This window comes from Ovis aries, chromosome 1, assembly GCF_016772045.2.
Source record: "Ovis aries strain OAR_USU_Benz2616 breed Rambouillet chromosome 1, ARS-UI_Ramb_v3.0, whole genome shotgun sequence".
Classification (NCBI taxonomy): Eukaryota; Metazoa; Chordata; class Mammalia; order Artiodactyla; family Bovidae; genus Ovis; species Ovis aries.
In genome coordinates, this window is record NC_056054.1 from 114,194,673 (window position 1) to 114,207,054 (window position 12,382).

The 12,382-nt window shown below is 43.0% G+C and overlaps 1 protein-coding gene across 5 annotated transcripts in view; it reads left to right on the forward strand.

Annotated features, from left to right (window-relative positions):
* Nucleotides 1-12,382, forward strand: part of DDR2 (discoidin domain receptor tyrosine kinase 2) — a 176,992-nt gene that overhangs the window by 23,775 nt on the left and 140,835 nt on the right. For 3 of the 5 annotated variants that reach the window (XM_042257087.1, XM_004002713.5, XM_060415694.1), the window contains exon 2: nt 4,483-4,628. Coding sequence is in view for 2 of the 5 variants with exons in the window: in XM_042257075.1 (XP_042113009.1) it covers nt 8,007-8,033 (27 nt within the window). In the remaining 3 variants the exon portion in view is untranslated. Of the gene's footprint in view, nt 1-4,482; nt 4,629-7,762; nt 8,034-12,382 lie in introns of those variants that run through there. The other 2 variants (XM_042257075.1, XM_042257078.1) reach the window with 1 other exon arrangement.

Consider the following 12,382-nt stretch of genomic DNA (forward strand, 5'->3'; position numbering starts at 1 on the left):
TAAACTCTCTCATTTGTTTATTTAAATTGAGGTATAGATGATGCACAATATTGTATAAGTTACAGGTATATTGTGAATCACAATAGTGATTCACAGTCTTTAAATATTATGGTCCATTTATAGTTATTATAAAAATATTGGCAATATTTCCCACGTTATACAATATATCCCTGTAGCTTATTTTATGTTATTGTTTAGTTGCTCAGCCATTTCCAATCCTTTTGCAACCCCATGGACTGTAGCTCACCAGGCTCCTCCATCCATGGGATTTCCCAGCAAGAATACTGGAGGGGGTTGCCATTTCCGTCTCCAGTGTATCTTCCTGACCCAGGGATCAAACTCTTGTTTCCTGCATTGGCAGGTGTATTCTTTACCACTAAGCCACCTGGGAGGCCCAGATTATTTTGTACCTAATAATTTGCACCTCTTAATCGCCTGCCTCTATGTGGCCTGTCCCTCTCCCCACTGGTAACCACTAGTTTGATCTCTTTATCTGTGAGTCTGCTTTTTTCTTATGTTCACTGGTTTTACTTTTTAGATTCCACATATAAGTGATACCTTGCAGTATTTGTCTTTCTCTGTCTGACATTTCACTTAGTGCTCTCCAAGTACGTTCATGTTGCTGAAATTGGCAATTTTTTTTTTTAAATGACCGAACACATTGTGTTAGTATTCCATTCTTGTTGCTCAACTCTTTGCCACCCCATGGACTGCAGCACACCAGGCTTCTCTGTCCTTCACTATCTCCTGGAGTTTGCTCAGATTCATGTCTGTTGAGTCAGTGATGCTATCTACTACATCATTCCATTCTGCATATATATATACACACACACACACACACACATATATATGTATATATTCTTTATCCATTCATCTGTTGATGGTACCAAACTCTTGAATGCTGGACCCAGATTTCTACTCCTCTGCTTGATGTATTTGCCTGTTTCCATGGAAAGGAAAGCAAATTCTTTATGTTCAAACCAAACTCACAATCATCCCTTTTGAACCAATTCCTCTCCCAGTTTTCCCGGGTTCCGTTGCTTGTAGTGATGTACTCTTGGTCACCTGCAGACTGGACATGCAGGCTTCCTTGACTCCTTCCTTCTTCCCTGCTGTAACTAGTTGCTGACTGATGCTCAGTCCCCTTATTGTGGTTATTAGCATACCTCCATATTATTTCTTTCCCCTTCCTGATATCATTGTTCTAGGTCAGGCTCCCATTGGCCACTCTGCTCCCTTCTCCCCTATAAAGCACCCCACATGCCAGGTTAAGCTGTATAGAGCCTCCCTCACCCTGTCATCCCTCTCTTCCAAAGCTTTTCCTGGGTTGCACGTGCTCACCTCTTGTTAGCATCTATAGCGTCAGCCATCTTCCAGCTCTAGCTTTGATTATTGTGCTGTTCCTGTCCTCCAGCCACATGACTTGCAATTCAAATTGTTCCTTTTTTTTAGGCTTTTTACTTTTTTTTTTGACAAAATTCTAGTTATATTTCAAGAGTCAGCTCAAATGATGCCTCCTTCCTCCTTCAAGTCTTCCCTGACTTCAAGGAAAGTCAGGGAAGTCAGGAGAAATCAAGTCACTCCACTGGCTTGATTTCTCCTTCTTTCAGCATCTTATTCTTTTCTATCTTAGTATCTCACCAACACAAATATATATATATATATAGTCATATATGTATCAGATCTTATAATGTCTACTATATCTTCTCATCAAGGCCAAGGAACATGTTTTCTTCATCTATAACACCTGAAGTCCCTGGTATATACTAGGAGCTAGAAATACTATTGGCTAAGTTGATATTAAATTATTAATCAATTAAAAAAATAATAATGGAAACAACCAATTAATTTTAGTAATTGATCTAATCAAATACTAATAAAGTAAGGTAAATAATCTTACCTTAAAATAAGGCATATTACCTTAAAATAAGGTAAATAATCCCAAACTAATAAAATATTGGGTTTGGTATCCTGCTATTCTCTTTGCATGTAGCTGAGGGATGATTTTCTGAAGAATTGTAATTTCACGTTTTTACAATATTGGGTTAGTAAACTCCTTAGCTTACAGTTAAGGATAGTTTGTCTCTTTTGTAAGACCATTTCAGTGAAGCTGTGCGTCTTGCTATGTCATGATGGGGCTGATTTCCTTTCTAACAGGAGCATCATATGATGTGGTTAAAACCTTGAGCTTCAGAGTAGGGCAAACCTGGTTTTGAGTTACAATCCTGACCTTGTTAGCTGTGTTACCTTGGGGAATTTACCTATTGTCTTCAAAACTTAATCTCACATCTATAAATGAAGGTTATAATACATCTGTCTATAATTATCATAAGTGCTGGTTCTACCCCTAGGAATTGTTCAAAAGCAAATCTTTGCTCATCCTCACTGGAGGAGCATCGCTAAACCTAGGAGGTTTTCTCTAGGTTCTGTGGGTCTACAAACCACACTGGCCTATAGAATTTCAGAGGTAGACTGGAAACTTGAGGCAGAAATGCTGGGAATATTGGTGCCTGTTTTCCTGGCCTAGTGAAAAGGAAAGCAGGCCTGTGTCTCTCATCCTGCATTAGACAGATGACAAACCTCTCACAAGAGGAGAAAAAAACTATCTCCATCATCTTCTCCTGTCCTAGTGTCTAATAGCTCCAGACTTCCTAAAGGACAGGGTGACTGAGGTTCCTGGAAAAGCCAGGACATAAGACATGACATCTTCAGTCCAGGACATAAGATCCATCTTACATATTATTTCTGTTAATAGAACAATAAAGGGAGAAGGTGAGCAGTTCCTGAGCCCTGAGCACCTTCTGTGGCAGGCACATCTAATGGAGAATTACAATTCTTCTTTATGACTTCTTGAGACAGGTGTCATTGTCTCCATTTCACAAGTAAGTAGAAGCTAAGTAACTCCCAAGATTCACAGCTAGTGAATATGGAAGTGAGGAAATGAACCCGGGTAGTCTGCATACATTTTAGCCTTTGAATCCTTCAGTGTAATTAGACCACATTAGCCATATGAGGTGAGGGCTTCCTTCAGGTGATGCATTTTCTGTGTCAGGAAAATTGTGATCTAACAGGGTTAGCCTTTGCCACGTTAGTGCCACAGGGAACTAGTTTTCAGGAATACTGTTTGGGGGACTTCCCTGGAGGTCCAGTGGTTGAGACTCTGTGCTTCCACTGCAGGGGGCTTAGGTTTGATTCCTGGTCAGGAAGCTAAGATCTCACATGCTGCATGGTGTGGCCAAGTAAAATAAAATAAAATACTTGGGGACACTTGGTGCTTCCCCCATGATGACGTGACACTGATGACAGTGAGTGTGATTTGAGAGGTTGATGTTTGTAAACATTCCTGCACAGGTAGGTGCAGAGATATTAGTACAAGTTTCTTCTGAAATAGTGAGATAAACCCCAACTAGAAAAGGACAGTAGCAGAGCAAGAGTTTGAATATTTTCTCAAATTTTGAAGGCTTCAGCGCATGCCTTTCTGGGGAACTAGACGCCAGAGGAAAGCTGTACTAACATATGTGATATCCCTTCTTGATCTGTGTGGCCACTTTATTCCCTTTAAGTTCTAGATCTTTCAGTGAAGAAGCTGCCAACTTCTGGTAGCTGTTCATCGACTCACTTGGACACTGCAGCACTGATGCAGTTATATATGGTTACATCCATTCAGTGGAAAGCAACAAATCTTTAGAGAGGAATGACATAACTACATATGCTAAAATGCAACTACCTCCAACATGTAAACAGAAAGCCCAAAGTGAAATGCACAGGATACTAAAACTTGATTTTTAAATTAAAAACTCTGTACATCCGTATAGTTTTACATACATGTAGGATGGTTCTAGAAAATTACTCAGTCAGCTGATAACTAGTTGTACCTGAAGAAGGGGACTGATAGTCTGAGGTGGAATATGGAGCAGTTATTCTAGGGTGCTCTGGGGGTCCCTGCAAGTTTGTGAGACCATTTTAGGGGATCCACAAAATCAAAACTATTCTCAAAATAACATTAGGATTTGCTTTTTTTTCACTCTCATTCTCCCACAAGTGTATGGTGGAGTTTTCCAGAGGTTAAATGACTTGCGTTATTATTGTAACAAACTGAATCTAGAAGCAGATAAAAGGATCTATTTGATTAAGTCAGATATCAAAGAGATTTTTAAAAATATAAAGCAGTGTCAGTCTTCTCACTATTTTTTTGAAAAATTTTAATAAAAATTATTATATGTGTTAACATACAATTATATTTTAATGAAATAAGTAGTAAATTTAAAATTTAGTTTTTAATTTCTAAATTGATAAATATCAATTGTGTAACCCCTATAAACAAAATCTCTGAGGATCTGTCAAATTCCTTCAGAGCCTGGGGCTGCTGGGAGGCTTCTGTTTAATAGTGGTGGACAGAAATGTCAAGCAGGAAAGAAAATATGAGTGAAGAAAAAGTTTGTAACAAAGCATTGCTTTCCCTTTTTTCCCTCTTCCTAAAAGGAGATCCACAACTGGTCTGGGGTTCAGGGCTCTAGAAAGTTCTAAGGCTGTGCCTTGAAGCCAAGAAGCTGCAATAATTGAAGAGAAGCAGAGGCCAGCTATTCCTGAGTATCCTGTCCCTTGGAGAATGCTCTGCACCCATTGATGTAAGTACACTCTTCTAGCCACAGATGATTGGGGGTGACAGTGTGGCTCCCCCAAGCCTCTCACTTACCCTGGTCGGTGTGATGGAGAAAGGTGAACCTTGGGTTCTGTCCTTGTTGTTGTTGTTGTTCAGTTGCTAAGTTGTGTCTGACTCTGTTGCAACTCTGTTGTAGCCCACTGGGCACCTCTGTTCATGGGTTTTCCAGGCAAGAATGCTGGAGTTGGTTGTCATTTCCTTCTCCAGGAGATTTTCCTGGACAAGGGATTGAACCCACACTTCCTACACTGGCAGATGAATTCTTTACCTCTGAGCCACCTGGGAAGCCCTGTATCCTAGAGCTGATAGCGAACGAAAAGGTCATGGGTTTGATCATACAGGGAACTTGTGTTGAATGTCCATGTTCTCTTTGCACTTCAAGGATCCAGTTGTGGCCAACCCAGAGTAAATGTTCATCCTAGGGTGTCCTGGACCCCCAGCTCTGAGTGACCCAGGATCTCTAGGTCTCCCTTGTTTTTACAGGACCCACTGGAATCTCTGGGTTTCCTGGATCAATCTAGGCCTCTTCTAATAGTACAATTCCATTTAGAAAAAGTTTAAATCAATTTCCTGCTTCCAGCAATAATTTGAGCTGGTTTAGGAAAAAAACTTAATAGAACTACTAAAACCAGGATAAGAGAACCAGAGCCCTATAATAAGGTTTGGGAGAGTTAAAAGCACAAGAAAACCTAGCCAGGGATGCTAATTGCAGATAAGTGGGCCACTTAGCTCCAGGTCTCAAGGCAAAAAAAGAAGCATGATATACTGCAAAGCTTCATGAGGAAACCAAAAGCACTTGCACAGGTCCAGGTGGTCAGCTGTAGGTGAATTTTGGTCTGAAGGAGACTTCTCAGTTCATCTGTTAGCAGACTTGAATCCTACCAACTAAACTAGGTCTGTGGTCATTTCATGCATCTGAGACCCTCTCAGTCCATAGGTCACCAAAGGCAGAGAACATCTCCTTCATGCCTGTATCCCTAGCATCTAGTGTGGGTTCTGGCACGTGCGAGATGCTCACTGAGGCCCCCATGCCTTGACTTAGGCTTACATCTAACTTGCAGCTTCTGTGACACTTGTTGAATGAATGCACAGTTGAGTGAATAATGTGGACAGTCCTTGGGATGAAGGATGAAGGGCAGGTGGGTAAAGTAGTATTTCCTCACCTTCCCCAGGAGATTTCTTCTCACTAACAATGCTCCTGGGATTTCACACTCCTTTCTGGTTATTGTCTAGGTAACTGCCCACCTTCCCCCATTACTCCTTAGCCTACTTGTGGTGATGAAATAACTTGGGTCCCTTTCTTCCCATAGATTGCCCTGAAACCAATTCCCTTCCATCCTTCATTCCTTCGTTTCCTCCTTCAACAGATTCTTGATACTGGAGAGCTAAGTGTTCTTTAACTTGAGCCTTCACGGCGTACATTTCAGAATGAAGAATCGATAGCTGCATTTAACCGCTAACCAGAGGTTATTGCAGAGTCTCTCTATTCCATTTGACTGTGATTTGACTCTCTCCATTTGACTGACTCCATTTGACTCTCTATTCCATTATTTATCTGTGATTCATTCTGTTTTACCTCTCAGAAGGGTAAAAGTACTAATCATTGTGGTCTTTTCTTCCCCTGCCACCCAATCTTAATGACTATTTCTAGAAAGTATTAGTTCAATATCCAAGATGTGCTATAAGTAGCTTTGGCTTGAGCACCTTGTCCGTGTGCACCCCACCCTCAGCATCGTAGTGTTATGCCCAGAATTATCTCAGGTACTTTGGATTCATTCCACCCTGCTGGTCTCCGCTGGTCACTACTGCGGACTTCCTTCTTTTCTCAAATGATGAGACCAAGTATTTCAATCTGTTTAAAGACTCAATAAGTTTCAGCTTCCTGTGTCTCTTATTAATAGGAAGAGCAAGTATTTAGCATCTAAACTGGAACACTTGTGAGGGAAAAGGAGCGTTATTAATAGAAACGCTGGATATTTGCTCACCGACTTTTCAAAGATCTTGCATCTCTAATGAAGGCTGAGCGCAGAAGGTCAACAAGCGCCTTTGGAGATAGATTCCCTGAGTTCTGTTCAGTTATCTGTATTGGGCCAAGGGGATCTGGCATAGACTTCTTAGCGCTGAGTGTTTCTAATAAGCCAGTGGAGAGCCTGTCCTCTTCTGGATGGCAGAGCTCCCACGGGAGACAGGCAGGATTCCCACAGAACTGGCGGCCCTGTTTGTGAGCCCCGGTGGTGCCGCTCGTCCTCCTCCGCCCTTGCTCCCCTCCCTCCCGGCGCCCCCGCCGCCCCCTCTGCTCCCTTCCCCGGTTCCTGTTTTCGGATCCCCATTCTCTTGCTCTGCCTCCCCCTCCTCTCTCTGTGCCTTTTTACTGCTGTTCTGTCTCCTCTCTCCCTGCTCTTTCGCTATTTTCTGCTCCCCATTTGTCACTTGCACGTTCTTCCTTTCCCTCTCTCCCAAAATGGTTCTTTCAACACTGTTGGAGGGCAGCTTAGAAGAACACTGCTGCCAAACTGACTTTCTCCTTTAAAGGAAAAGCTTGTATTTCCAACTGTAGCTTGATTTTCCTTCACGAGCTGCAGGCCGTCCTTTTCACATTGCGAGTGGCCCGTTTCTCAAGAGCATCTCTGATGGGAAGTTCTGGTTTCGTGTGTCCTGGGGGACATGTGTGCTGAGGCATGAAGACAGCATGGAGGGGGTGTTGGAGGTGGTGGGGGGGTGGGTGGAAGTTGGGGCCGTGACAGAGCAAACCCTGGAGACCCCTGCTTAGTCACAGAATGGATTACAGTTGAGATAAATGACACAATTTACAGTTATCGCAGGTTTACTGCGATAAACCTTAGGGTCTGAGATTTTGGAGTTGGACTGTGCCTGGATCGTTTTAGAGAAGGCAAGATCCTGGTCAGCGTCTAAGCAGGGAGCCCCCACTATGGAGGGTGTGTGACTGCAGGACAGCAGGGAGCCCGATAGACTGGGAGGAAGCTAGCCCTGTACAGAGACGGGGGTGGGGTGGGGTGAGATGCACCGGAGGTGGGCAGGTTGACTCAGACATTTCCGGATGAACCGGGCTCCAAAAACAATCTGAAAAGCAGAACCTGAGGGCAGACTGCAGTGATCTGAAAAAGAACTGGTGGGCTAGGCAACGTGCTCTTTCTTTCTTTTTTTTTTTTTTTTCTCATGGGATCCAAGGACTTTGCATAGTATTTTCACTTAATAAAATAATAACACTGTTTACTGAGCCCCTGTGATATGTAAGTGACTCTGGAAGAGACTTGGAATGATTCAAGTATAAATGAGAAATAACCCAGCCTAAGCTGCTCATGGCTAACAACAGAGAGAAGTAATGCGGAAGAGAATTCCCTCCAAGCAGGTGAGGATGTGTTGAGAGAGTGATGGAAGGTTGAAGGGAAGAGAGCAGCAATTGTGGCTGGGCGGGTCAGAGGATAAATGCCTTGACTGTGGAGGGGGTGGGGCTTGGAGGCCAGGCAGAGATTCGATACACAGAGAAAGATGTAGTTCACTCATTATTGATGGAGTGGACCTAGACAACAAGGATGCAGAATGACCAGTAAACAAGGATGGAACTGGGCATACAGGTGGAGAGGAAGGAGGAAATAGCCATCTTCCAGGAGCAGAGGTTTGGGGAGGAGGAGTGGTGAAAGACAGAGTTGCAAAGGAGGGAGTTTCCAGCCTGCTCACTGGCTGGCTTGAGACATCTGGATACCATCCTTGAAATCCAGCATCTGTGTGGAACATGCTCCAGGCAGGATGGATGACTTTGCTTTGGGAGATGCTCATTTCCGATGCCCCTCTTGCTGAGTGTGGTTGCATTTCTGAACCAGATTTTTTTTTTTTTTTGATAGTTGCTCAGTCATGTCCAACTCCTTGCAACCTCTCCTTAATTCTCCAGGCTAGAATACTGGAGTAGTTAGCCGTTCCCTCTCCCGGGGATTTTCCCAACCCAGGGATCAAACCCAGGTCTCCCGCATTGCAGGTGGATTCTTTACCAGCTGAGCCACAAGGGAAGCCAGAGAATACTGGAGTGGGTAGCCTATGTCTTCTCCAGCAGATCTTCCTGACCCAGGAATTGAACCGGGGTCTCCTGTATTACAGGTGGATTCTTTACCAACTGAGCTACCAGGGGAGTGAACCAGATTTAAGGTGTCATAACAATAAGCCTTCAAGGGGAAATATCTAGGGACCTCAAAATATATATGCACAAAACACTTTGAGCTAGTGTTTTCTAAGATCTCAACCTCTTGCTTTGGCTTTAGTCTTTGTAGCTTTTAACAGTAGATTTAAGGGTCAGTCACAAACTGTTTTGCCCTCAGAGTTGATCTAGGGCTGCTATAAAGAATCTTATTTCCATTGTTCCCATTTTCAATACTCTATAATTTCTCATATTACATCAACTCTTTCATTCTGCTATTGTGGGCTGAAGGAATCATATTGTGTTTCTGGCTAGAAATGTTCACTGAATTTCCTCTTGACCATGAGCTTACTCAAAATTCCTGCTTCCTGGATTACAGAGCCCCTCATTCCTCACTTTATGATGGATGAGAAGGATTGGGGTCTTCCTGCTAGACATTCACAGCATTTGTCAGGGTTTTTCAGTGATGTCTCATTGTCTTACAAAAGACATTCACACTGTCTCTTGTATTGATTACTTTTTTATGTGTATGAGGTTCCATTTGCACCCCCCGCACTCCCATTCCAAAAGATTGTGAGACCCTCTTAGTCATGGTCTGAGTATCTGTCAGTTATTTTGGCTTTGGCATAATATTTAGCATAGTATCATCCAAGTATTATTTTGTCTGGAGGTAGAGAAACTGAGTGGATATCTGTGGGCTTGATGAAGGTGAAAGAGAGTTAAAAAGTTGGCTTAAAACTCAACATTCAGAAAACGAAGATCATGGCATCTGGTCCCATCACTTCATGGCAAATAGTTGGGGAAACAATGGAAATAGTGAGAGATCTTATTGTTTTGGGCTCCAAAATCACTGCAGGTGTTGACTGCAGCCATGAAATTAAAAGACACTTGCTCCTTGGAAGAAAAGCTATGACCAACCTAGACAGAATGTTAAAAAGAAGAGGCATTACTTTGCCAACAAAGGTCCATCTAGTCAAAACCATGGTTTTTCCAGTAGTCATGTATGGAATGTGAGAGTTAGACTATAAAGAAAGCTAAGTGCTGAAGAATTGATGCTTTTGAACTGTGGTGTTGGAGAAGATGCTTGAGAGTCCCTTGGACTGCAAGGAGATCCAACCACTCCATCCTAAAGGAAATCAGTCCTGAATATTCATTGTAAGGACTGATGCTGAAGCTGAAACTCCAACACTTTGGCCACCTCATGCAAAGAACTGACTTACTAGAAAAGACCTTTATGTTGGGAAAGGTTGAAGGCGGGAGAAGGGGCCGACAGAGGATGAGATGGTTGGATGGCATCACCAATTCAATGGATATGAGTTTGGGTGAACTCTGGGAGTTGGTGATGGACAGGGAGGCCTGGTGTACTGCTGTCCATGGGTTGCAGAGAGTCGGACATGACTGAGCGACTGAACTGAACTGATGGGTGGGCTGCTGGTACCCACCAGTTCCTATGTTCTACCCCAGTGTTGGGTTTTGTGGAGCATCTCTAAATGGATCTTTGCTAATTAAAGCAGCATCCACTGACAGCATCAGTATCACCTGGGAGCTTGTTTGAAAATACAGAATTTCAGGCCTCAGAATTTGCAGTTTGATTAGATTTGAGACACATTGGTTTCCAGATACATTGCATACAGATCACCTTGTAATCATGTTTAATGCGGGTTCTGATATTTTTAGAGGTTAGTTAGATGATGGTAGAACAAACAGGCCTGCTTTTGTAAATAAAGTTTTATTGAAACCTAGCTATGCTCATATATTTACGTATTGTCTGTGACTTCTTTTGTGCTACATCAGCTGAGTTGAATAGTTGCAGCAGAATTCTTATGGCCCACAAAACCTAAAATATTTACTCTTTGGGCCTTTTCAGAAATATGTCTGCTGACCTCCAGTGTATGAGATGAACCCTGCTTCCTTAGAGGAAAGGAAAATAACAGTGATTCTTGCCCCAGTGGCAAAATTTGCAAGCCCATCTTAACCCACCATGGAGAAGTTGATTCATTAAATCTTAATTCCCAAGCAGGCAATGAAGATTCCCGAGCCCCAAACTGATGCAAATAATGGTACCAAAGAGTCTGTGACTTTCTAAGGTCCATTTCATATTGCCTTCCTTCAAGAAACCATTGTGATTTTATTGAAATGGCACATCTCAAACTGATTCCGTTAATTGCTCAAAATGAGTCCGACTTTTCTCAGGAATTGGGAAGAGCTAAGAGGAAATTCTGAATAGAAATATTTGGGACGAGGGAATAAAAGCAACTTTTTATGGTTTGGGTAGATTCTGCATTTTTACTACTGAAATCATACCCACCCCTGGGGTGCTCACTGGGTAGCCAGATTCAGGCAGCGGCGTGGGCTTGACGTCTTTCTTTTAATTCCCTGGGAGAATCCCGCCACCTGTCTCTTATTTGGGGTTTTTTAATTGTGAAATGGTGGCACACACAAGCTCCAGGCTTACTGCACGTGTACAAGCATAGGAAGACAGAAGGCAGAGATTGGGCTGTGAAGCAGGAAGTACAGAGCGGGGGCTGCTGGCACAGAGGCATCTGCTCCACAAATGCAGTGGAGCGGAGGCTGCGGGAGGAGAGAGGCAGCCCCCTGTAATTGCTTGAGGATGTGGGTGCACCACTCTGATCTTCAAGTCTTGGAGATCCTGGCTCTCCTTCATCCAAAACCGACTTTCAGAGGAGGTAGGCTTAGGAGAATTAGGATCCGTTTTCCTTACACAGAGTTATCTGGAGCCACAGGGGTTTCGTGTGGAATTCTGAGGGAATCTTTGCCGTGGCAATTGGAACTCTGGTCTTACTTATTGTAGTTTATTTCCCATTGTCTGCAAAGCCCAGGACACTACAAAAGGTTTTTTGAGGCAGTGGAGTAGAAAGAAGTGGGGAGTCCTCTTCTCAATTCCAGAACCTACCAACCAATTCTGCAAGACCGTAGCAGTGGATTAGGACCTCCAATGTTGAGAACCACCTGCCCTGTTACCAGGAGCCTTCCTGGAATTCCCTAAGCTGCATTAGCTGGTTAGCTCAGCTGGTCAGAATGTGGTCGTTTGGAAGCCAGAGTTACTGTTTGGACCGATATTTCAGCCATTCTTTCCATAGGAGGAAGCATAACGTACTCATTTATTCCTTCATTCCTTCTGTCACTCAATGAATATCCATTGAAAACCTACCATGTCACAGAATAGGGAAAAACATGAATTGGAGAGTCCGACAAACCCAAATTCAGATTCTAGTTTCCCTGTCTGTGAGCCAACAACTCATTCAAGTTCTAGGTTAGTTGACATGTTTCTTCCCTTCGCTCCCACCTTCCCTGGACTTTCCCTGAAACTGTGGATTGGGCTGAATGATGTTATTTTTCTACGTTTGGTGCAACTTCTGCATATTCTGTCCTGACACCATATTATGTGGGAATTATTCGTTTAGGTTTCTGTCTCTCTCCTCAGATTGTTAAGTCACTAACGGCGAAGATCTTCTTGAATACATGTTCACCCTTAATTTCTGACACGTTAGAACTTAAACATAATCTGTTGCACCAAAAGAATATAAATTCCTTCAAGCATGATTTTC